General features: G+C 28.2%; 1 protein-coding gene across 1 annotated transcript; it reads right to left on the bottom strand.

Annotated features, from left to right (window-relative positions):
- Nucleotides 1-4,172: 4,172 nt before the first annotated feature.
- Nucleotides 4,173-26,684, bottom strand: LOC107448618 (uncharacterized). Its single transcript, XM_016063886.4, has 5 exons — nucleotides 26,426-26,684; nucleotides 12,422-12,515; nucleotides 12,178-12,340; nucleotides 8,449-8,604; nucleotides 4,173-6,470 (listed from the first exon to the last, which is right to left on the bottom strand). Exons 1-5 carry the CDS (start codon nucleotides 26,581-26,583, stop codon nucleotides 6,091-6,093), a joined length of 951 nt encoding a protein of 316 aa, XP_015919372.1. The 5' UTR covers nucleotides 26,584-26,684; the 3' UTR covers nucleotides 4,173-6,090.
- Nucleotides 26,685-27,107: the final 423 nt, after the last annotated feature.

Here is a 27,107-nt window from a genome sequence, read left to right as displayed (position 1 = left end):
GTAAAAAAAAAAAAACAATTTATTTTAACTTTTACTATACGGTGAATTGAATAATAAATGAGGTAATTGACTAATATCGAATAGGAAAAACTCCGGAAATAGCTTTATATTGAAAATATAGGTAAGAGTGTAGTTAAAAATTAAAAAAAAAATAAATAAAAAAAAAATTTATAAATATAACATTTTCTGAACTCATTTAAAATTCATCTGTTGAATTTTAACAGTGAACAATAAAGTAGATACTGATGTTGCGATTTTTTGTTCAATTATTCCAATAAAAAAAAGATTAACAAAGGTTACGTGGTATCAGTCCTTGTTTAACTGTTCTACCAACAAGTGCTCGACCTCGCACTCAGGTCGCCAGGCTACTAAGCATAGGGAGCCATCTCCATCGAAGAGGATCAAAATTGTGCTGGCACGTTTTTGTATCATCCCCAGCAATGTTTCCCAATAGCTCATTGAGCAGCTTTAGTCCGAAGTAAATAAAGTACTATTACAACGTAAGACTTACCAGGGATTCATTTATGTTTTTATAATTTTAAAGGCTTCCAATATAAGTCAGTATTTATTAATGAACACAAATTAACTTGCAATAGCTGATAAGGGAGGGGGTCAGAAATTTTCCAAGCAGTCATTCCAAAGCAAATTTACACAGTATTTGAATTATCGGATTTTAGATTTATACGGAAAACAGAACCTAGTTACTATGGTCTGCAATAAATATTTGACATTCTTTTGTTTGAGCAAACAATTTTCTAATAAAAAAGATTCATACAGCACCAGACTTTAAATCATTTTGCACTGAGGAATCTGGTGTTTTGTAAAGAATTTTCTGTTATAGGAAATAAAAAGTCATAGTTTCAACTTTTCAAAGCTTTAGTTTTATACTCAATATATTATCTCACTGAATTGTCTAAAGGAATAAAAAAAAATCTGAAAGAAAACATGGTGAAATTCATTATAATCGCCTATTATAAGTCCAAATAATGATGGATATTTAACAAACTTATCCTTAAAAGAAAAAAAAATGGTTTTCCTCCATATTGAAGATGAAATCTTTAATATCAATGCTTAAGGCACAAGCTTTCGTTTGAGGGATTGTTAAGCAAAGAGTAGCATATTAAATGTTGTTCTAACATTAAAAACAACTTTATCAGAATTTCAATACTCTAAAAATGACCGAATATAATAAAAACTCCACAAACATAATAGAAACAGTTTATTTTATACATAAACTTGATCTTACATAAACAGTAGCAGGAACAACTAAAGTCACTGAAAGGAAAGTTTTGATAAACACTACAGTGAATAAAATGCTTTTTTTTTTAAACCAATATAATAAATAGGTCTATCTACCAAAAGAACATTCCACTTCAAGAAAATTTTATTTCAAAAAATTTTCAGGAAAGTCCACTTTAGTCTAATAAGATAAAAAATGATACACAAAATTAACCACTTAAAAACGTCACAGAAACATTCATGTCTAACAGTGTGAAAAGTTCGAGCTTAAAATCTAATGAGGTATCATTGTAAAGGCTTCCATTTTATGCATTTTTTTTTTCATATTAAAAGGCATTTCTTTTATATTAAGGGCACTACAATGACCCGTTTGTTTCAGATCTTGGTTTCAGGGATTTTGTCATCATTAGCAGAAGTCGTCAATCTCGTTCTTAAAAAAGTATTTATTCAAATTATGGGACGTGTACACAAACAGACACACTCACACTGTAATATACAAATTCACAGTGGTTCTCAAAGCTAAAATTTTTTATGAGGAATCCATCACAAGTTTTTTTTTCCATAGAGATGTAGGTTACAGTTAAAGGTATAACATTAAATAAAATGTTAACTTTTAAAATGACAGAATTAAACATCAGAATCAGACTTTTGATTAAGATAATAGGACAATTAAAACAAACTTTATAACAGATTCATGTTTTAATATCTAAATGTAATCTCTCTAATAAAAATCATTAGCACATTTCTGAATAAGAACAGCAATAGCAGAGGGTAATTTGTTTTCTTTTAAAACTTTACCAAAAAGTTGTTCACAGTAAATACTCAAGGCGATAGTAAAATTCTTGTAGCCTATATATAAATAAAAAAATTACTTCAAACAGATTTATGTCTAAAGTATGTTCTTATACAAATCTTATAGCTTAATAAGTTATTAACGTTGAATTTCAAAATTAAGTTTTCATATTGTACTAACGATTCAATTTATTTAGCAAAATAAAGATTTAACACGCTACATTACCAAATAGTCTGTTTTATTCGTTTAATTAAATAATCATAAAACTAGCCGAATCAAAACACAACATATTTTAAAATTATTTTCATTTATATTTTCTAGTTTGAATACTTTAGGCCTTGAAAGATTTTAAATTGAAAATATCTTTAAAAACCTTGGAACAATACCAATTTATACAACGTAAGTTATATAACACAGCTATGTGGCATTAGTTAAATTTCAGTAAACAACATTGCACACTTTTACATTTTTATACTGCTAATAACATCTAAGTGATTCTATAATCGGTATTTCCTGAGCAAATTTCAACACTTGCAGACTGAAGTTTACATTAAAAGTTTTTAGAAATCACTTTCTCATACAAAATTTGAAAAATTAAAAAAAATAATTCAAAGGAAAAAAAAACACAAATATAAGTGGAATACTATCTAAAAATACTACAAGTGTTGCAGATAGTGAACATGGAATTCCTGAGATTAAGTAACATATTTTATCATCTAAACTTACATTCCAACACCACTTTTTGTAAAAAATGAAACCACAACTGAGTGATAGGCTGAATTAGAAAACCATAAACACTAACATCAAACCAGAAGAAACTTGCAAGTTTTCAAAAATATTATATTTGGCACTGTGACTACTACCCGAGCCGAACAACAGAGATGACTCTCATTTATTGTTTCAAAGTGCCAAAAATAATATTTCAAAATCTAGCAAAATTGCTCGGGTTTTCAATATGTCACAACTATCAAGAGGAATATATAGTGGCATTCAAGTCAAAAAGCAATATTTTAAAGAGATATAGATTGATATATATATATATAAAACTTTGAGAACCACATTACTTCTTTTTATATACAAACAGAATCAAAGAACACACATTATTGAAAAAAAGAATATAGCAATTACACGTGAAAACATCTACAATGGAATGTGCCATTGTTGAAGATTATCTATTTTCAGTTTGGAATGCTTTCTTGTGTGCATATTGCTGCCACAGAATCTGCAACAAATAATTGATCAGCAAAGAGTGATGACAAACTAAACAGATCTTTTTGTTTTTAAATGTTATACGACAGACACACAGAACTAGAGTTGGGCAAAAGTAATCAGCAAAGTGATTTAAATCAAATGAATCCGTTCATTTCAGCATTTAAAATATGATCAGTGAACCAAGTCTTAAATTAACTTGCACAGGAAGTTAAAAAAACTAATGGTAAGAACTATAGGGCTGATATAACTTCCACACCACAATGTAGGGAGACGTTAATCATATGTGCCACAAGAGGGCACTTTTCCTTGAGTGAACGAATACTTTGCTTTTAGTAGGACCTGAAATTAAACTGCTAATTATAGCAAGATATGCAGCAATATTTTAATGCAGAAAAGGTTCAAAAGATTTTTATATTTAATTTAAAAAAGTAGTTTTAAAAAATAAATCTAATTTTTTTAAAAAAAAAAAAAGCTTTTAACTGATTTGTAAAAATGAGGCTTGCTTTCATTATGTATTAGTAATACTTATTTTTAAATATACAAGAATGCAATAAACTGTGTAAAAATTCTATTTCGATAGTGATTCTTTCCTAGGAAAGGGAATAGGATGTAGGGAATTTTCTTAAAAGAAAATTTTAAAGTTTTTTTTTATTAAACTAGCACACCAAAAGAAACAGCAAAATCCAGTAGGGTTGGTGGCAGCTATGCATTACTGATGCTAAATGTCAGGAATGATGATAAATGTTGATCACTGCATTTTTCACCTTCTCGCCAATGTGAAGCCTTTATTGCACCAGGTGCTCACTTCTTTGAATATTTTCTGTATAAGTTCTCAATAAAAGATTCTTTTTATTTCTCATTTTTACCAAATCTTTTGTTTTCTGCCTTCATCTTCTATGGAGAAATTATTTTTGAGGGGGGGGGGTAAGTTATTACATCCTTAGAGTTGTGACCATTAGTTTAATACTTCACACAAAAGTAACATAACAGATGTTCTAATTGGAATTAAAATCAATTTTTACTTTGAATAAACTGATTCAAAGCAATGCTTAAGAAAGATTCAATTTGTTGATCAGAATAACCAATTTAGTGCCCAATTCTACACAGAACAAGTGGAAAATAAAAGCAATCTTCAAGCCAATGAAATGATAAAAACATGAAACAAAGCAAAAGAATAAATTTAAAATAGAATAGCTATCTCAAATCCGGGAAACTCCCAAGATTGCAGCTAAATTAAATAAAGGCAGTGGTATTCACTGGCTGTCTTTGGACTCACAAAGTCATATCTAATACACTTGAATTAATTCACCAAGACCAGATGTTATTTAAATAAGCTCTATGCAAATGCACATAATTTAGCTGTCAGTACAAGTTGAAAAGTACAGACAAAAAGATCAGGTTAATAAGAAAAAACACCGACACACATAAAAAGTTTATGATATACTTTGGGCTGTGTAAGCATAGAATGAAATATTAATAGCCTATATAATTTTTAGATTGAGAAGTGCCAAAATCCAAGACCACTAATTAATAAGGTACAGGTACCATCTTGTCAAGCTGCAACAATGATTTATGTCAGCAAATTTTGAGAAAGTACATATGTAAATGAATATATATGTATGTACATATGCAAATGAAAGGGTTAACATTTAAGCGGAACAGAGACATAATGCATAATTCTAAATCTCATAAAAAAATAACAAATATTTCTTGAAGAGAAAAGTTTTCATTCACAAAACATTAAGTACATTATTTATACCTTTGAGCACTAAATATATATATATATGTAATCAATCATTACAATGTTTAATATTGCAATAAAATTTTAATTTATAAAATAAAAATAAGATTTTCCCAACAACTAATACTCAATATATTGGTCCAATTTAAATTTAATTTCCTTACACACCATTCAAATTGGGTTCATAATTCAATGAACTCCTATATAGGCTGTTTTATAAATAGCAGGAACTTAATATATATAAAAAAAAAGGATAATAAATAGATCCTTACGTTTTTAAAATCTAAGGAAAAGGAATTGTATCCAATAAAAATTTCAAGCATAAAAATGAAACACTTTTAAAGATATGATACAAGTAAATTTGATGTCAAAAAGTTACAGCTATTAAATTTGAAAATACGTATTATAAATAGGTTACACTGCTCATTTATAGTCTTATGACTTATGTTCAAGACAACATTGACAAAGATTAACCCCAGAATGATTTTGGGATGTTTCACATCCGAAACCACGTATCTAAAACCAAGACTTAACAGGAAAAGCTGAAAATAATCAATTCTAAAGCTTGGACAAAATAACATTATTTGAGAAGGGATTTTGGATTAAAAAATAATACTATGATCAATGCTTTAGATCATTCTAGGGCTAATAGAAAGACATTGAATAAAGTCTCTTTTGTGACTTAATAGTAACTTTAATAGAAAAAATCTACATTAAGATTAAATGTAAAAAATATTACTGTACGGTGCAGTAACAAATTAAAGGGTATACATTTAGGTATACACTTCGAAGATGGGAAATGAACATAAAGTTTAAATAATTTTCACTTGAATTCATGCTGGCAACTAATTTTAAAATTTCATTAAAAAGCTATTAGAAATTTTAAAATGCATCTGCATAATCAACCAGGACACTTACATGCAATAAATATAATTTCAGACAATGGCACACACAGATGATGAAGAGCAAAAATACAAGAAAGCCTATGTATAAAAATAGGAGTTTTTTTTGTTTATTATTATTTTTTTAATTTCCCTGTTTTATTTTTTAAACCATTGCAAGTCCTGAATAAAATTGTGCAAACTAATTGCCGAGAGTCTCGGAATTACTGCTCCACACACAGCTTTTTGGCAGGAGGTTCATCGGGAGAAGTCTTTTCAGAATCGCCGGGTTCTTCGTCGTCGGCACCATCAGCAGACTCTCCGACATTCTCTTTGCCAGAGTCAGCATGGGAATCATTGGTATTTTCCTCTGAAGGTAGCTCTTTCTCATCATCTGTAGAAACAGGAGGATTTGATATTACACCCTCAGAAGAAGGCTCACTACCATTTTCGATAGCATTATCATCAGCATGGTCACCATTTTCGGAGGTCTCAGACTTCGCATGGGGCATTCCTTCTAAAATGGATGGCTTTAGATCTCTGGCCAAATAATGGGTCCACAATGTTAGCTCTACTTTATGAGGTGTCCAATGACTTTTAGGGTCTGCAATCAACAAATTTTCTTTCTCAAAACAATACAAACATAAATATCATTGCAAGATACATTTATATATATAATAAATACCGTGTTTTAATTTAGCATAGAACTTAGAAATTTTGGAATTAGTTAAGTACTTAGAAGTTTAAACTAGCAAATTATTTAGTTTATCTATTCCAAATTTTAACAAAAACAAACATAAATTGCATGTTATGAGATATAAGTTAGTTACCAAGAAAAACTAGGGTGGCGATTAACACACAAGGCAGGGCTCGAAAAACCGCACATCTTCGGCGGTCAACGAATTTCTCGAATCAGACATCCGAACGGAAGGCCATTTTCCCATAAATTGTCATGATACATTTTCAATTTTAGTTATCTTACAAGAGTCTAGCGCCTCACTTCTAAAATGACCCTCTAATCAGAGTAGATAAAGAAATTTTTTCTCAAGAATGGGTGTCATTAAAATTTAAGACACATAACATTGTTAAACACAGAAAACTTCAGCGCTCTGAGCCCAAGCTATTTATTAAGATCTAATGCAGAAAAATGACCCATAATACAGCAACATACTGCGCATGGTGGAATTGATGTTTTCTATGTCTGGGAGTACTGCAGCGGTCGAAAGGGGGCTTTTCAGCAATGAACTTACAAAAAAAAACACATTACGTACTGGTCTTAAACAAGAAACGTTAAATGCAATTATGAACATCTACCTAAATAGAAAACCCCTTTCAGATTTCTGTGCAGAAACCTCCGTATTTCATTGGCTTGACTGCGGAACTGTCAAACGTCATATTTGATTCATTTAAAAAACGCAGTACCCTCGGATAAATTGACATTCCAGATAACTTGACCTTTGTCATTTAAATTATTTAATAAAAGAAATACTAGGTTACTGTTAATATACTAGTATTTCTTTTACTACTGTATAATGTATTCATAGTATTTGTAATCCTAGTGATTACTAATTCATTGCGCAATTTATATAAATGTTTGTAATGAATAGGAGAAAATAATATTTTTCATTTATTTAGAAGCTACGGGGGTTAGTTTCAAAGGAGGACGGGTTCGTTGTTGGACAAGCCGACCTCAGGGACCGGTAAAGTTTTTTCGAGCCCTGACACAAGGAGAAAAAAAAAAAATTTACTTTCAAGACTGATTTTACTGAATTTATCTTTTTTCACTGATGGCATAAATTTTAATATTTTTTTTAAATGCCTTATTCTAATGTATAAATTAAATTGCAAAATACTTATACCTGTCATATTGACTTCTATAGACAAGGAACCAAATTCATTCTATAGATTAAAAATTGGAAGCACAGGACCTAGTATTTCAAAGGCTGCTGGGAGAGTTTTTCTAAGTTGTCTTGTTGAGTTGTTTTAAGATTTTTGCTTTATGTTATACTTTTAGTTTTATTTGCTTTTATGAATTATTATTCTTTAAACCATAATTATATAAAGGAATACGCAAATCTCAATATTATTCAAGGAAAACCTTAATTGATGAGAACTGTTACAATAAATTTTTTGAGTAGAATTCTTTGAGAAATAAAGATGAAATGAGAAACTTATTCAATTAAAAGATTTTTTTTCTATAATCAGAATAGTAATGATTAGAAAATTCAGATTTTTGAGATATCAAGCTTTAACTGTATTCAATTCATCAATACTATTATTAGAAATAGTTTTCCAATTTTAAATATTCAAGCAGTAGGGCGATTCTTTCGTTACGTGTGTTACTTTTACACGACATATTTCAACTTTAACACTTATTATAATAAACTTGTTAGATATTTTTTATGTTTTTCTTAATTTGTTGTTAAATCTATATGTGTTGTAAGTTTTCAAAACGAAGATTGAAGGCGNGTCTGCTCACAATCTTGTTGCAGAGACTAAAAACCTCAGCATAACAAAAAGAGTAAGTTGCTTCTTTGAAACTAGGAAAACAAACAAAAAAGTTTAAAAATTTTAATACAAACCCAAACTTTGAAGGCGCTCGGTACATTTCTTGATATGCTCAGCATAATTAAGATATTCTGCTAATGTATAATCGGTGGCTTCGATACCAGGTGTAGACAACATACTCTCATCTGCCATGTATGGAACATTATCAGGAAAGGCAGCAGCTAGAATAGCTATAAGTGGTCGAGGAAAGTTATTAGCTCAGGTAAGTGAAATACAAACTCATATAAAACGCTAAAACAAGTCTGAAGGAAAATTTAGAAAAGGAACCAGAATTTTCTGAACTAGAAATCAATTCATCATATCATAATTAAAAACTATCATTAAAGCTTTAATGTTAAGAATGAATGGAGCAACAAAAAGTAGAAGTAGTATAGAGTTACAATTATAGTTCGTTCACCAGGAGTAGGGATTTGACTCCACGTTCATCACGTGGTATCCGACGATACTTTGGCAATCATTTGACAAAAATATTTATTTCACAAATTTTAAGTGTATTTTGTTAACTATAAATATGTCTTTAATTTGATATTTCTCTCTTCTGAGTGAATAGTTTGTCCCTTTTGAGACATTTTGCTGGGATAATAGCAGTTTTTAAATTTAAAATATATTTAATTAGCTAGAGTAACAAAAGGTATAATAGCAGATGATAAAGCGAAGTAAGTGACTGAAAAAGAATTTGTTTGCGTTTGGAGAGCATTAAGGGTTGTCTTATTTTCTAGTGCAGAGATGTTTCTCCTCTTACTCCCGCGCTGAAATGAACTCTGCGTCCGAGGAGGTAGAGCCAAGTGCTAACTCCTGGTGAACGAACTATACATATCATGTTAAATTTCAATGTACGCCAACTTTAAGATTAAAATATATATGTATGTATATATATATATATAATAACAAATGAATTTTTTAATTAATTTTTTATTGTAAGTGCTGAACAAAAAAAAAAAATATATTAATTTGAAAACAAATTAAGCAAAACTAATGAAACAAAAGTATATTAATGAAATCAAAATAATAAATAAATTTAAAATTTACTTATCTTTAAATTTATCTATTTAAGTTCTTTTGATTTTATTTATTCAAGGCAAACAGAACTAAGTAAAATCAAAAGAACTTAAATATTTTTTCATGTTAATATTTTAAATATACATAAATAAAAAGAGAAAGAGATGTGAGTAGAAGATCTATATAATAGAATTCTATAAACCTTAATTCTTCACAAACCACACTAGCTTTGTGGGTGTACACAGGAAATTTACAAGTAAGAAATTCCTATAACTAAGCTAGGGCTAGTAACCTTTTAAATTTTTAATGTTTGTTAAACTATTTGCTTAAAAAGTCAACACGTTGAAAAACTAAGCAAACCAAAAACAATTTGTTATAAGTTCTAATGCAGCAGAAAATTTACATTTTCCCATAAATATTAAATACTGAAATGCATATTTTGTATTTTTATGCATTTGTATCAAAAAATTATTTTTAAAGTATTTTAAGATTGATCACCTCTTGTTTCATGGTTTGCATTATAAAGAACTACTGTATATAGATTCTAACACTTTAATTCAAAATTTTAATTTTTATTTTATGGACAACTGTGTTTTTAAAATTTATTAATTGGACCAAAGCATTTCCAACACTGCAAGTAAGAGAATATTGAGTAGATTATAAAAATTCAGCAATTCTGAAAAAGCTGAGAGGTGGTAAAACAAACCACCATACAACACCAATTTAAAACTGCAAATAAATGCTAAGTGTAAATGTCTATAACATGTCCCATGTACTGAGTGTTGATCATTGTCAGTTTAGTTCTGATTTTTCTTTCTTTTTCAAGTCTAAACAGTCAACTTTTATTAAAGATAACTTTTAACAGTTTAATTATTTTTAAACAGCGGAATTTTTTAAATATATTTATTGGAAACAATTCATGATATTAAATTAAGAGTTTTTTTAAAATTTATTATTTTTAACAAGGTCAAATTCTAAATTTTAGAAAATAACAATGAAAAAAGATATGTATTCAATGATGAAACACTTTGCAATAAACAGAATATTACATCAATTGAAGTGTGTATACATTTTCAAAGACATAATTAGTAATTTCAACACAATTATTACACATTAAATTTAATATGAATTTGAAATGCATTACAAATATCATTCTAACTCCTTTTACATTTTTTTTTGAACATTATACAAGTCTGATGTATAATACTTGAATCAGTTTTCAACACTTAATTAAAAACTCATTATGAAAAGAGCCAAAATATAATGATTTTGATTTAAGGAATAGTAAACAAAGCCTGGTAGCAAAATTTCTTTAGCCGAACTGCAGCATTAACTTCAAAAATATGAATATTTCAGTGACACAAACATAGTATAACAGATAATGATAAAAATTACAGTAACATTAAATACATAGAAAAATTTGTTAACTTAAGGTAGATAAAAATTATATTAAAAAAAGATCCTAATAAACATTAACTTTATTTTTTAAATTCATCTGTGTTGCATCTATAGAAAAAACTAAATACAGTTAAAATTTTTATAATTTATACCAAATATTCTGGTTAATTAAAGACAAACTTGGATTTTTTAATTAACTCTATTTAAATCTTCAAAAGAAATTCATTCCCATACAATCACAGAGACTGACCTTTATTTTTTTTTGAAAATAAAAAAAGTTTGAAAATTATTGATAGATGTCCAAATAATATGTAGCCCCAGCTGCATGGCTTCTGTTAGGAAGGAACTACATATTGTATCCAGAAACGGAAGTGTTAAATTCTATTTTCATAGCTTTATAATTTTTTTTTTTTTTTACAGGGTGGGTAGCCAAATTTTGCAACAAAAAATAAGTACCTGTTAAGCACTTTTCAAGCACTCAAAAAATATTTTTAAGCATTTTGAAAAATATCATAATTAGACAGGGTATGCATGCTTTCGGCAATTGAAGGTTTTATTTACAATGACAAAGACGATGGCGCGTCACAAACGATGAAATTAACAAGAGAAATCAAATTTTCTATTGCTAATAGAGGGAAAAAAAGACAATGTTTAATTAGTTCCCGTGATCAGCAAAAATTCGAGATATTTTTTGATCCTATTAAAGAGAGAGGAAAATGAAGTCTGAAAGTGAGACTAGTCTTGCAAAATGCAGCAGGGTCAAAAATCCTTGCCACTGAATCCAGCTCAGTATACGCAAGTATTTCACCAAACATGCAAAACAAAAGGTGTTTTCATCCACTAGAGACCAGCGGTATGCCAAAATAGATTGCCGTTGAATAGGACGATGTCTTTTTGCATAATTTCTGGCGAAAATCAACATGGTAAAGAAAAATATCACATTTCGGAAAAGGGAAAATTAAGCACTTTTTAAAAACACCCATGGAAAAAAGCACCTTATTAAAAATGCTACACACTGTTTTATTACTATTTTGAACTTAAATCCTGATTGAGAGAAAATACACTAATTTTGTTCAGATCTTTAGTAACTTTTTTAAATAGGTGTCTGTTTTGAATAAGCTTTGTATCAGAGTTTAAATTAGTTTAGCCTGGTGTATGCTATCAACCATTTTTTAAAATTTGTCATTCATTCAATATTCATTTAAACAAGCCAGATTGGACACTTATAAATTTTTGCAGGTAACAGTTTATTTCTTAGAATAAAGCTCACTAAAACTGTAATTATACTGGTTTTTAGTGTGCTGAAAAAATGTAACACATAAGGAAGATTTATGTCTTATTCTCACCAGATGCTGTAGCAGGCCCAACTCCTTTTAAATTGGTAAGTGCAGTTATCGCTTGGGATAACTCAGATGGTTTTTTTCTGAAAGCTTTCTTGCTGGTTTGCAAAACTGCAGTTTCCGTATTGATACGGACTAGATCCGTTAATCTTGGACGGAATTTTCCACGCTGGAAGGAAATAAAATTAAGATTTAAAATGGATTCAAATGAATTTTAAATATTGTAATATAAATGATTTTTATGACTTACCATTAATTTCCATTTTACAATTTGAATTAATTCTTCATGAACTATGTGAGGCGGTTTTCTAGACTGAATAATTTTTGGTAATTGTTCTTGATACCTATAATTAAAATACTTGTTATGAACAGTTTAACAATTTGAATAATCAAGTTAAATAAGTGCATCAATGATAAAGTATTTTAAATCTGATGAATGACATTTTTTTAAAAAAAATATGTAAACCATCTTAAGATAAAAAAGAAAATTTGGGGTATTATAATACCAACATATGGTGATAAAAAGAGCTAATACCCAAGGAGATTGGCCAAATATGAAGAGAAAACTAGGTAAGTTGTCAACAAAATTTCAAATTTTATTAAATCTTAGAATTATTAAAGTATTCGTAAATTTATTTAATTCAAAATGTTTTTATCATAGAAAATTCTTTTAAAGTAAAAAATTCAATTTTTTAAAGAATTTATAAATTTTTGGCAAAAATTAAGAAATTTACAATAAAGAATCGGGGCACTAATATACCAATAAGTCTTCATTAAAAAAAGTATCTAGAAAATAATCCGATATCTCATCTTGTCAGGGTAAAAAGTCCAACTTTTTTTGGAAAGCAAATAAATCTTAGTTTAATTTTCTATATTTAAATGCTTTGACTATAACAAAATAAATAAATTTTTCCTTAAAATTCTTTACAATTTTGAGTTCAATAACGATATGAGAGTCTGTGTTACTTTGAATAAACACTATTAAGCAATTTTTAAATGTTTATATATCATTGTGCTTCTGCACAAATATATATTAAAAATAATGTCAACAAAATTTAAAGTCATAAAAACAGCTTAAAATAAATCAGATCACAAATTTTATGTTCCATTAGTTTTTAAAATTAGAAATATCAAATTGATAAGTTAAAATCAAAAGGCAATAATATATTAACCTTACAGGAATCAAAAGCATAAATGGGAATTTTTATGGGAAACTTTATTTATGTTCTCTTTTTTTATGTTCTCTCTTAATTTCTATGATTCTAATATTTGCAAAATACAATCTTTATATTATAGAAGAAAGAATATTTAAAATTCATTTAAAATATCATAAGCATATATTATTTTATTTAATGAAGTATTATAAACATATTGATGCTTTCAACTTCATTACATAAAAAAAAAAAAAACCACTTTATTCCTCATTATAAAATAATTAGGATTAATACAAATACTAACTACTCTAAATACACTTATATATACAGCCATTTGAAAGTTTTTAGTCCTTTTTATCATTCCAAAAATATTAAAAGCTATGACTTGAACATCAAAATATTCTGTAGACATACAGCTAATAAAAAATTATAATTTAAAAGTTTTTTTTTACACCAGTTTTACATAAACTTAAAATCTGCTTCCTATTTAGAACAACAATGAACATATTCTAATACAGTACCTTCTTTTTAGTTCCTTTATAAACCATCATTATCAAAAAAATAAAGCTTTGAAACAATTTAAAAAAAAAAATAATAATAATAATTTTGCATAAATATGTCTTGACTTATTAAACCAGTTGATTTAAATCCTGCCACTCTTTGTAAAATCTTTAATATTTTATGCAACAAAATATAAACTTTTATCTTAATTAAAAAAAAAAACTCAAAATTCTAACATTACAGAAAAACGTAGTCAGTAACAAAATATTAAAAACCAGACAGATTGAAGACACTGTCTTGAAATACAAAGAGGGATATTAAAATTCTATTGACTATTTTTCTTCAAAAATAGAGCCAATAATACAAAACAGAAGAAAATGAGATTAAAAAGAGAGAGAGAAAGAAGAAAATGACAAGCAAATTTGAAACCCCTTTCCAACCCCATTTTATTATTTTTTTTTTAGGAAGGGGAAAGAGAAAACTCAAGATCAATACATTGTGCAGTTGAAGAAAATCAATATCATAATGAGCAAGCATCTCATTTTAGAAGACATTCAGAAAAATGCAAAACTCCTTTTGGTAGAGAGGCATCAAATAAACAGGAATACATAATGGCATTTTACTTTTTACCATCTTCCCTTCCTTTCTTGTTTGAGAAATTTTTTTTATTTTTTAACTTTCATGAAACTTAAGATGGTTAAATGAGAAAAGAGGATGACAAAAAATTTTAGTGGAGGAAAACCTTTTGGGATTACAAGTCTTTTAGAAAAACATAAATCTTCACAATAAAGATAATAAATTTAAATAATGTCCATCTATCGGTCTCAACTTATAGAAAGGCCTCTAAAACGTGAATTATACACAATTTTGAAAATTTTATTTAAAAATTTGGCCAACGTAAAGTATAAGTTAAAATAAACAGAAAGGGGGAAAAACCATGGCGAATAACTTTTGATTTAGTTGTCAGATTTTCATATACGACATTTTTGGCTTTGAAATATGACAATTAGCGCCATCTATTAGGTATAGAATAGTAGCGTAAACAAAAACACTAGTTCGAATGATAAGGATCTTTCCCATTCGATTCTTTGACTGTCAAAATGTGTTGAAAATTTTAATTTCGAAGTAAGTTTGTCAAACGTGAAGTAAACGTTAAAATAAACTAAGGAGAGGAAAAAAAAAAACACAGTGAATAACTTTTGATTTAGTTGTCAGATTACACACAATTTTTGGTTTTAAATATGACAATTAGTGTCATCTTATAGGTATAGAATAATATCAGAAACAAAAAAATATACTTATTGAATTCTTCGATTCTCAAAATTTGGATAAGCGACAAATTGGAAAACTGGGATATTCTTGACCCTTAAAATAATTATTTATTCGGAACACAGCTCAAAAATGAGTATTTAAAAAAATAGACAGTTCAAAATGCGTGTTTAAAAAATTGGAAAGCAAAAATGCGCCTTTTCAATGCTCAACCCAAATTTAACAACGAAACATAAGCACTTAGTTTTCCTTACTTTTTTAAACACTAAGCATATTCATTATGGGGCTAAGTCTTAGACTTTGGGGTCGGTTGCATTCAGAATACTAAATGATTAAGTGCTTTTTAAAAATTAAAACTTGTACAACATGAATTTGATACCGTATAATTAATTTATAGGACCTATAAACTATACATTAATATAAATAGTTTTTACTCATATATGTTAAGTTCTAAAACTTCCAAATTTATGTTCTGAAAGACAAATGGAAAATCGAAATTTGAAGAACTGAAACTAGATTAATACTGAACAAAGAGTTTTGCGTTGCTTATATTATATATTTTTTTAAAATTATACTCAGTGGTATAACACCAATTTCGCAGTTTTCTTTTTGTTGTTTTTATTATAGAATAGCATTTTAGCAGGGCGCTTCCAACAGACTTATTCTTTTACCAGCATTTTTTTCCTGTATGCTAAGATCGGTAATAAAGAAAACTGATTTTCTACGTTAAAGTTACATTTTAAGAAAGAACAATTTTTTCTGTTCTTCTTTTGCTTTTCTTACTTTTCTTTTAACCAAAATTTTTATTATGACACAGCATTCTTTAATGAGTGTTTTTTATGAACGTCTTCACTTTTGTGGAAAAGAGAAATTTAGATTTTAAAGTTTTTTTTTTAAAGTTTAAAAATTAAAAATGATTGTTTTGGTTACAATCTAGATTTTTATCAAAGTTTTTATTATGACGCGACAATTAAGAAGTTTCTATTTTCATTCTTTTGATTCACTTTTTCTAGAAAATACGGATTTTAGAAAACTGAGATGTTCAGGTTTATAATTTTCTTTCAAAAATGAAGATTGATTTTTATTTTTCCTGTTTCGTTCTTGTATAAATTTTTATTTATTTTTTATGATAACGCAGAATTTTTAAAAGTGGTTCCGATAGACTATATTTCTTAACATTTTACGGACTCACTTTTTCGAATAACATTACTTTAGCATTAAAGTTTTTTTCCCCCATTTCTCTTGTATTTAACTCAACACTTTTTTTTATAATAGCTGTTAGTTTTTTTTCTCCCATTTACCCCATACCGGTAATACAGCTAAGTTTCGATTATTTTTCAATAATGACTTAACTTATTTATGTTTTAAAAATATTAATAATTTTTCCCGTCCAATTATAGTTATCAGAAAGCTAAATTTTATCAATTATTTTTCCATTTTTATAATATCAATTTCAAACTTACGGACGGACGCCATAAAAAAGATAAAAATAAGGGGAAGTGAGGGAAAAAAGAAACCTTGAGTAACAACTTATGTCCTACTGATTGGGATTTTCACGAATTCAATTCAAATTTCGATCTTCGAAAGGTTGACCTCATGTATGCATGCCAATTTGAATTACGAAATAAGAGAAAAAGAAAAACGCACTTCCTCAGCATATACATGTTTTTATTTCGTCAAATAAGGGTTTTTGAACATTCAACCAAATAAGAGTACCAAAATGATAATTTCAATTTCACTTTTAGCATATTTCACAATAATTTCAGGAACTTTCTAAGCGATTTTTAGTTTTTAGCAGGGTTTTATAAAACTAGTTTTTTAAAAGACAATATTGTATTGTATTGAATTCGAATTTTTAACTACTTGATTTTTATTGCATTTGGAGACAAATTTTGATAAAATTTTATATCTTGTCATTTAGTATCGCAGTTTAAATCGCGGTAAAAATTAGCACGACTTACAAACAATTAATTTTTTTTTTCGCCAATAGAATAATAGTTAATTATTAAAAATAACTTTTTTTACACGGAATTATTTTAAGATAAATTTCTTGTTTAGTTTAAAAATTTACCTAGATACGGTGACGTACGCAAAACGTGAATTTAATAAAATATTAAGGAAGCCAAACTTTCAATCGCTCCCCTGATTGAACTACTAGAACCATATTTTCCAGGTAACAAATGCATCTCATAATTTGATGGTTAAGATTTCATAGATTATAACTTATTAATACTTAGCATATTTATTGTCAATCCTACAAATCATTCAGATTGGCAGCCAGAACGTGAAAATTCAATAAGCAAAACGAAAGATTTATATTACAGGAATCTTTCCAAATTTCGAAACAATTTTTATTAGAAGGAAAATAAATATTTGAAAAACAGAGATACCATAATCTAGGCTGTAATAATATTGCAATTAAATTTTTTGTATTGATATTCCGGAAATATAAATTTAAAGTAGCATTTTTTCTTGATGCTTTATTCGCATGTTCTTTGCTTTCTAATTGCAACATTTGTTCTGAATTATGTCATACAAACTGTGTGTCGAAACTGCACACAGTTCACAAAATGCAAGAAGATTCGAAAAAATGGTTAACTTATTTCCTTCAAACAAAAGCTAAATATTTTACAGACCAAAAACTAAGCAAATGAAAGAAAGCTTTCTTAAAAATTAATGAAGAGTTTAAAATACCTAACCTACTTTACCACAAGAAAAAAAAAAAAAAAAAAAAAAAANATGAAGGTTTTAGTTCGACTGTTATCTCAATACTCAATAGATTTCTTTTTGAGTCAATTAACATCAAAATGAAAGTTTAATTGCAGGATGGCGCATGCCGCATTAATAAAGCAGTGAAACAAAAATGATGCAAAAAAGTTTATTTTCTTATTAAAAGTTTTAAAATCGACAAAAATGAACGATGATTGTTTGTTTTCGTATGAAAGCTCCACGCAATTTTTTTTATTAACTAATTTACTCAAACATTTTTTCTTGATGAATATTCAATACACATACGGGTAATAAAAATAAAGAGCATACAATGAAAAGGTTGAAATTTTTTCCAGTTCACTTAATTCTTCTTTCCTCTAAACGTAATGGTAAAATTTTCAATGTAACTGTCTTGTAAGCAATTCATACAGTCTGGAAACTAAGACCGGTTGTATTTGTTTTACACAGAGTGTTAAAAAAAAGAAAAGAATGAAAATTGTCAAATATCTGTAGAAATATACATAGAACAAAAAAAAAGTGAAAAAATACACAATCAATATATATTTTTTTTAAATCCTAAAAAAATACCAAATTATCTCCCTCCTCATCCCCGTAGAAGCAACTTTGAAATCTTAATTGTAAATCCTATTTTTTATTGCAGATTAGGATTCTTCATTAAAAAGTAATCCTATGTGACATATAAATTTATGCATTTCACAGTTGGCGCTGTAATGAGAAAACTAATAGAGGGTAAAATTGTGAATCATGAGAGTCATAATATTAACATAAAAATTGACATTAAAATTATTTCAAAAATTGCCTTTAAAAAAATTTTTTTTCTTCTTTTTGTCTTAAAATACTACCATTTTAAACAGTTTGTACTTTAATTATTTTAGTCAGTTATTTGTGAAGCAAAATGTATAGACCTATGCATAATTTAAAATAGGGTATCAAAGTTTATTCAACCCTGCCCTCAAGAGCTGAAAGAGTTTGGTAAAATTTGAGTTTTGTTTTTTTTTAAATTTTTAAAAATTGAACGCTTATATTTTTACTTTCAAGATTCAATACATATTTCTTTCTAGATATTTGACTGTTTCCAAATTTTTTTTTCTTCTACACCCTGTATATAGTTTTATACTTTTGATTTATTTCCTTGGAAATTCTAAAGTCATAGAGAGATACAAGAATTTATATAGTTGTCTGAATTACAACAGAGAGCAGAATAAAATTGAAATATTGCGTTTTTAGAAGGGCAGTCTGCCCTGCCTGCCTTTTGATGCACCCTTTTGTAAAAATAAGCTGATTTAATTTGATTAAAAATAAGCTAATTTAGATTAAAAATAAGCTAATTTAATCTGTGTTCATAGGTTTAATTCCGATTATTTGTCTGGATTATTCTCAACTGATACAATTTTTATAAGTGATTTTAAATGTTAAAATTGCTTTTAATACCCCCCCCCCTTTTTTTTTTAAAGAAGGCATCTTTAAATTTTTTCTCACAATTTTCAGTTTAAATTATAGCTTTCAAGTCATTTATCATTCAACATTTCTTCTTGAGTTTACTTTTAAAAAAAAAATTGTGCACTCAGTGATTTTTCTTTTAGTATGCCTTAAATTATTTTTTTATAAACTACAAATTTTTCTCGTATTTTAATAATGAATAAGAATTACTTTTTGAAATATACACAATATTATAAGAGGGTAATTTAAATATTGTTGTGGATCAAATTCAGTTATTACAGAATATTACACAGTTTGACAAACTTTTACAGTGTTAAGTGAGTGACTTTCAAAATTAAGTGCCAACATGACCTTTTGCAGGGGTGGGTTTTTAACATTAAAAATTGTCTTAATCTCACAAAAAACAGGGGAAAGTTCCTTTTTTGTCATTGGGGACATTTTATTAGTACTTAAATCATGCACAATACTTGCACGATAATTATTTATATTATATTTCATATCAAAAAATACTGTCAAAATTATTGAAACTATTAACTGTGTGTTTTTTTTATTTATATATTTATTTTTCAATTTTTATAAACATTGTAATATTTATAATTTAAGATCAATATTATTTGCCATATAATAACCATTCAATTCATATTACATGTAATGAGTCATTAATTGTTATAGCTCTAAATATTGATTTTCTTTTATTCCACAATTTAGGCAGGTTTTTTAGCTTGAGTAAAACTAGAGTGGTTACCACTAGCCATCTGATCTCCCTGCAAGTTACAAAGATTACTGTTGGTTAAAAAATGTTTTACATCTCAGAACCTTTGTAAATCAACAGTAGAACCCTAGGGTTCCACAGAATAATTTTTTGCAACCACTGTTGCAATTTGTTACCCATTGTTTTAGAAATTATTTTTGTGGGTAAGACTTTCGTAAACTTACTTTTTTTTAAAGGCTAACATAAATTTTGTTCCAACAAAAATTTTTGATACTCAGTATTCGCTGTTAATAATACTTATATGTATATGAACATTGCCTAGAAATCATGCTTATATATTTCCTGATAAGTAAACTAATTATAATGTACAAAAAATATATAATTTTTTAAAACTACTTTTTTTTTAATTAATCAATTCAAGTGCACAATTATAAGAATAAATTTCCTAACACACATAATTTTATTATGTTACAGTAAAAACTTTGGCACACCTACATTTTAGTCCATGTAGCTCAGCATTGATTAAAAGAATATTTTCAAATTTCGGTCTCATTTATTCAAAACTTCTGTTTCATAATCGAATGCTTTGCGGGAAGGAGGAGTTAATTTGGGAGTAAATAAAAAATTTAAAGATTGGGTAAATTATAATTTTACACACTTTTATTTATAATTATTCAATATATTTAATACAATAGACTGATTTTCTACACCAAAATATTAGGCTTTTAACAGTAATTGTCAAAACTAAGTCCCCCTCCCTCCGCCAAAATGATAAAAGAACATACCTTATTGATCACCTGTGATTTTATTTATAATTATTTCATTTTCAATAATAGCTAGGAAATAACTATTTTTTATACCTACCAAAATTTTAGGTTTCTGACAATTGTTAAAAACTATATCAAAAAGGTTTTTCGATATAATGTTTAAAACCATAGTCAGGGGTCTGTCCAGGGTAAATTTACTACCGTTTAGCGGTATCTTCACAAATTCAACTTTAGGAAAAATGGCAGTTCCACAAAAAAAAAAACAAAAAAAAAGTTCTTATGCAACCACTTTCCTGCTGCAATCTACAGAAAAGAGGAGCATTTCTGGCAGCTTTCTTATACAAAAAGGTTGCACGCATTTGTTCAGATAGTGCAATTTGGTAAGCCTAACTGGCAAAGCAAACCATTTTTCAGCTGAGTTTTTTAAAATTAAACTAAGAGTCCTCTACAAACTCTACAGGAAGTCAAAATTTGAACACTGAAATTTAACTATGGACAATGATTTTAAATTTGGGTACAATTTTAAGTGCAAGATTTTACAACAGCAAAATTATTTTTGAATATATGGGGAAAAATATAAAGAAATTTACCAGTCATAAATGATTTTTATTAGACAGACCCCTGATAGTTAAAATTGGATAAAACCGGCAATTATCATAGAACTGGGCAATCCTGATTTTCATGCATAGTGTCAAATGAATAAATAACTTATAAAAATGCATTGTGATAGCAAGAAAGATTTGGCACCCAATACCTGTGATTTTTCTAATTTTAAAATTTGTTAACTACCTTTGATTGGTTTTTATTGAAAAAAAGGTGAACTTTCTTGTTTGTTTATTAGTAGTAGGTGAATAAGGTATTTCATTAAATGAAAGATATTAGATACTTTCATCTTTCTCAAGAATATGTTATCTAGCCTCACCAATATGTTTTAAAACCATATTTGCAGAAGTTAAAATTTCCATAATTAAAATGCAAGAAAGAAAAAAAAAAAAAAAAAGAGATACTTTGTTTAAACCTTAAATTTCTGTTAAAACAAAATTTATGTTAGGCTTAAAAAAACAAAAAAAAAAAGTAAGTACATTTACGAAAGTCTTACCAACAAAATTTTGAATGGAAGAAAAGAACATGCATTAAAAAAAAATTGCATTGACATTTGAAGTTTTCAATTCAAAAATAAAATAAACTTAACAATAAAGAATTATGTTACATGTACCGTTGACTACTTAACACTTATAACAGTTTTTATTTCTCATTTCAACAAAATCAAAATTTAGCTTATTTTAATATTACTTTCCAGCATATTATTTAATATAATTTTCAATTTATTCATACAACAAAAATTTAAATGCTAGACATAACTTAATCAGGAGTAGAGGACTTAAAAATTTCAAGGTATTTTAAGGAACCTTCTCAAAAAATTCAAGGGGAAGTTCAAAAATTTGTTAGGCTAGAAATCTGTAACACTATAGTTTATTAAATAATAACTGATTTGTAAAACTTAAAATACGTATTCTGAATAGTATATTAATTAAATCGTATAACAATAAGTAAACTATATCTAAGACAATTATTTATACATATTTAAATACATAAAACAAATGGTTTACATAACTTAATAAAATCGTAGTGGACTCTTAATTTGAGCCCATAACAATTTTAAAAGAAACAAAAACTTACTAATTTGATGACAATGTCTTCCAAATCTTTATTTTTACCTTATTTTAATGAAAAACAACTGTTTGCTTTTAAATTTCAATTAAGCAATTAACAATTAAAGTAGGAGTGCACAACCTTTTCAAGTGAAGGGCCACTTGCAAAGCAAGTTGACCAACGAAGGGCTGCATGCCTACTTAGTCATGATAATTGCAAATATGATAATTAGTGTTCTAACCACTAGCAGTCTTTATCAGTAAACTTAGTAACATATTTGTAGAAAATTAAATCTTTTTATTCATAAAAATTCATGATTCAAGAGCTGCAGGTTGTGTACACCTAAATTAAGTTAAATTAAAAAGTTAGAATAATTTTTTTAAAAAGTCATTTCTGATTCTAAAATTTGTAGTTCTATCACAGGTCCCATCTATTTTGGTAACACAAGCATCCAAATCGAAGTTAATATCTTCAGGACAATAGTTGATTCCTAGACTTGGTGCTAAATGCTTCATAATTTTTTTCTGAATTTCGTAGCTAATCAGTTCTTTAAGAAATTAAATTTAGGTGCACCAGTCAATTTTCATTATATTTGAGGCAGAGTCGCAGCAGCTAAGGGGATAGAGGGCAAATTTCTCCCAATACTTGATCCAGGAGTTTCCTTCTCTCCTGGATTAGGTTCAAAATTACAAGGCTATGGAGTTGAACATCAGTAGTTGTGAACTCCAAATTGGTTTAGCTGTTCAACGATGGTTATATTTAAAGTGACTACTTAAGTGCGAATCCCGGCAGTGGCCGCAGATAGAAATTCTGCTATCGGCTTGCAATAATCACAGTGCTTAAGTGAAATATCCTCGGAGGACGACGGATCATGAGTTAGAATCTGTTGGTTCTAGGCTAACAGTGAGAGATTTTCGTTATTTTCCTCTCCATGTAACATAAATATAGGTTAGTTCCATCAAAAAATCTTACATGAAGTCTAATTTATCTTAATGCTTGATTCTGGAGCTTTTTTGACTTGAGGGTTAGGTTCAATGTTACAAGGATATGGGGTTTAACATTGCTGTTCAACATTGGTTATAAAATTTCAAGCCACTCCAGAAATATGGGGGGAATATTTCTCTATCATGATCTGAAGCACCAACTGCAATCACCAAATGGACAATTTGCATTTTCCCCCCGTTCCAGTTTCTCTAGACTTGGTGATTATTCTGCACAGACCACAAAATGGAAATCTTTTCTCAACGATTTCATTTCTGTATCTTGGTCAGTTGTGTGAACTACAACCGACAAATGAACTTTTAACTAGCAAAATTTTTCTTGTATTATGAAAACACAGACGTTTACCTAAGGATGGCTACGAGTTATACCTTTTGAGTTGGCCCCTTTGAGCGCTTTTTTTTTTTGCAGGCTGCAGCCTGGAAATTGCCAAGACATAGCATTTATTCTGCAGCAGATCATTATGCGGAAATCATTTTAACATTCATCTCAATTATTAGCTGTCTTTAAGCAGTGTTTTCATCACAGAAAAAAAATGGGTGAGAATTTCTCACCCTTTCTCAAAAACAGGGTGAGATTTCAAAAAGTTAAGTGAGATTTCCAAAAACTTAAAAAACACAAATAGACTTGGAAAAAAAATCATTTCTTTTATTATAATACATTTTTAACGTCTTCTATTTTTTAAAGCATTGAATATTCTTGCTGCATCATCATAGAAGATTTTGCCTTTACTAGGTATTTGTCCATCTTACATTAGTGCATAAAAAATTTGAACGTCTTACATGAAAAAACCTTACCTACGGTAAACACGTGGTTGCAGAGAAATGTGTTCTGAAAGGGGTTCCATGGTTCAGTTGTGTTCTGTTGTTCAAAAAAGTTCTGAACAATACTTGTAAATAGGGAAGCTAGATAACGGAGCAAATGTTGAAAATAATGAAAGATCCAGGAAGAAAAGTGAAACGGATTTTATTCTAAATAGTGTAATTTGAAGCTTCTTCCAAAATGCGAGAAATTCGCGAATTTTGAAATTGATTTATAGAATGCACGAATTTTTTGCAGTAATAATTTTTTGATGCGAGAAAAGAAAAAAATATGCGAGATTCTCGCGCTGTAGTGAAAACACTGCTTTAAGTAAATTTCCTGTCAGAATGAACCCTCAACAAAATTTTTTTATCAAAACAATGGACCATTTTATAATATTATCCATCTAAACATTATGATAAATAGGGGCGTAAAAAGTGATTGATTATATGGCTATATAATGAAAGTTTCAAATTTGACGGCAATAGACTTATACCAGCTTTGTATATATAAGCTGAGATTCTTCAACTTCGTTAGCAGCAATCTGTATTTTTTAGAAATAATACGCGATTTTTTTATTTTTTATTTTACAATTATGACTTTATAGTGTTGGGTTTCATTTTGTATTTATATGCAATTATTTTCGAAAGACAATTTTATATGTATTTTTGATAGAAGAAAACACTTTTTTAAAATACAAAAAAATCTGCCCCCAAAATTTAGAGTAGATTTGTCAGAATCTCATACAAAGAGGACCTTTCAAGAAAAGTCTAGACTTATCTGGATAGTCAATTGTTAAAAGCTTAAAAACACTTACATTTCTGGTCTGATTAAATCTATATTAAATAAGTTTAAATGAAGTATATCTTTAGAGCCAAGTAATAAATATTATATGGAAAATTATAAAACACATGAATTCTTTAAAAGAGAATAACAATTAAGTGATTTCACATCAACACTGTAAACTCATTAATATTGCTTAACTGTCCTTAAAACAAACCAGCATGAAATTTTATTTCAGAATATGCAATCAAAATTGCAAATTAAGTTTAATATACCTAATATAACTATTGTATTTAAACATTATAGAGGAGAATTAGATTGAGAAGTATTTGAAAAAAGTAAGCACAAGAACTACAATTTTTAAAGACAATAAGAATCATGACAACCAAGATGTGCAGGTACCAAAATAAGAATTTTCACCAGACAAAAAGATCACTTGTGAGTTTTAACCTTTATTTTACGTAATGCAATAGTCAGTAAAAAAAACTTCTGTTTAAATTACATAGTATACTGCACAACAAACTAATTAATAAATAGGAAATTAATTTTTGTTTGAGGATAAAATATGTAAATTCATTTGAATAAATGAATACCACACTAGCTAATCAATAAAATAATGGTTTGTAGGGAAAAAAAAAATCAAATTAAAGAAGTTATGACGGAAGCGTAAAAAAGGTAAATTTAAAAAAAAAAAATCCTTATTTCTAATCTATAAAATAATAATAATCCCAAATCATAAGTATTAAATAATTTTCTTAATGATTGGTTTTTAATTTAATTACTTTTCAGAGAACTAACAAGAAAATCATATAAGTGCTGTTTTGAAAAAAACTTTGGCGTCCATTTTGTTCTCTGTTATGCAAAGTGTCTCTTTCATAATTTATGAAATTAAAACTCCTTTAAAAGAATATAAAATGTTAAATAACAGTTGAGGAGAAGGACTTTATCATTATATATGCTCAATTACATCGACTGTTAGTCGAACAAATTATGTTTCACTAATTACTATTAAAAAAATTATGTTCTTGTATTTTTTTAAAAAAAAAGATCAGATGACTTTACCAAAAGAAAATATTATTAAATAAGATAATAGCCCTTTTTTTATTTCAATTATACTTTATGTAAAATTTTTAAGCTTTTATAAAAAAATGTAGCTTAACAAGGAAGGACAACGAATTCTTAAGCCCGGTTACACTAGAATGAGCAGACACAGAGGTTGTTTGCGCTGCCCCCCAATACTTCAGACCGATCTACTAACGAAGAAAAACAAAGCTAACCAAAACATGCGCTTTAATAGCACGTGTGTCAAAGATCTGTAATCCCGCCTGAGTTTAAATGTGCCTGTCAATTTTTTCACACGGACGGACAGAAGACACCTAAAAGATTAACAAAGGGGCAAGAGGGTGAATGGCCTTGAACCAGTCGAACAAAGGTTTTTTACATACCATGTATCCAGACGTATGAGCTCTTCAGGTCCACCTTTTTTGGTCCTTTTAGATGCCTTTTCTTTAAGTACTTCCTTGTACTGCGACAGAACGTAATTCCACTGTTCTGGAGTTGCTTTTGTAAAGAACACAGGTCCGGAATCCGTAGCTTGAGCCATTCTACCCTTCTTCTAAAACACGTACACACTTAACAAGAATCTAGCCGCCTCTTTGCTCGCCGCGTCACCAGGGGATCAAAATCTACTAAAAAGAGGCCGTTGATAAAAACAGAAAAAACCAGAATTCCCAACAGATGGCACTACATATACACTGCTTGCAGGTTTTCAATAGAAAGCAATATAATTGAGTTAATTTTAGACAATGAATAAGAATTAATTCTAGTAAGATACGTAATAAATATAAAATAACTCTTATAAGCACAACTATTTAGTATTTTGAATTAAAAAAAAGAGGAATTCAATAGAACATTCAGGGTAAAAAAATTACTCACTAGATGGCATTATTAATCTAAAAGTAAAAGTTAAAGTATTTTGAATGTGAGGTCAGATGTTTCCGCAATCGCGCTTGCAATGAGGGTGATTGAGAATGTGATTGGTGCAATGTGTATGATCCGGCTTAAAGGATTGTTTACACTGCATAAAAAAGTTTGCATATGTGATTTCGAAGATGCGATTCAAAGCCT

The sequence above is a fragment of the Parasteatoda tepidariorum genome, chromosome 8 (genome assembly GCF_043381705.1).
Source record: "Parasteatoda tepidariorum isolate YZ-2023 chromosome 8, CAS_Ptep_4.0, whole genome shotgun sequence".
Classification (NCBI taxonomy): domain Eukaryota; kingdom Metazoa; phylum Arthropoda; class Arachnida; order Araneae; family Theridiidae; genus Parasteatoda; species Parasteatoda tepidariorum.
This window is presented reverse-complemented; position numbering and strand designations above follow the sequence as displayed.

Bases quoted from the DNA above. Each gene is read 5' to 3' on its own strand.
- LOC107448618 (XM_016063886.4), bottom strand. From the start codon at position 26,583: ATGGCTCAAGCTACGGATTCCGGACCTGTGTTCTTTACAAAAGCAACT. The intron at 12,516-26,425 runs GTATGTAAAAAA...TTTTAATTATAG, and splicing joins CTCATACGTCTGGATACATG to GTATCAAGAACAATTACCAA. The intron at 12,341-12,421 runs GTAAGTCATAAA...ATTTCCTTCCAG, and splicing joins TTGTAAAATGGAAATTAATG to CGTGGAAAATTCCGTCCAAG.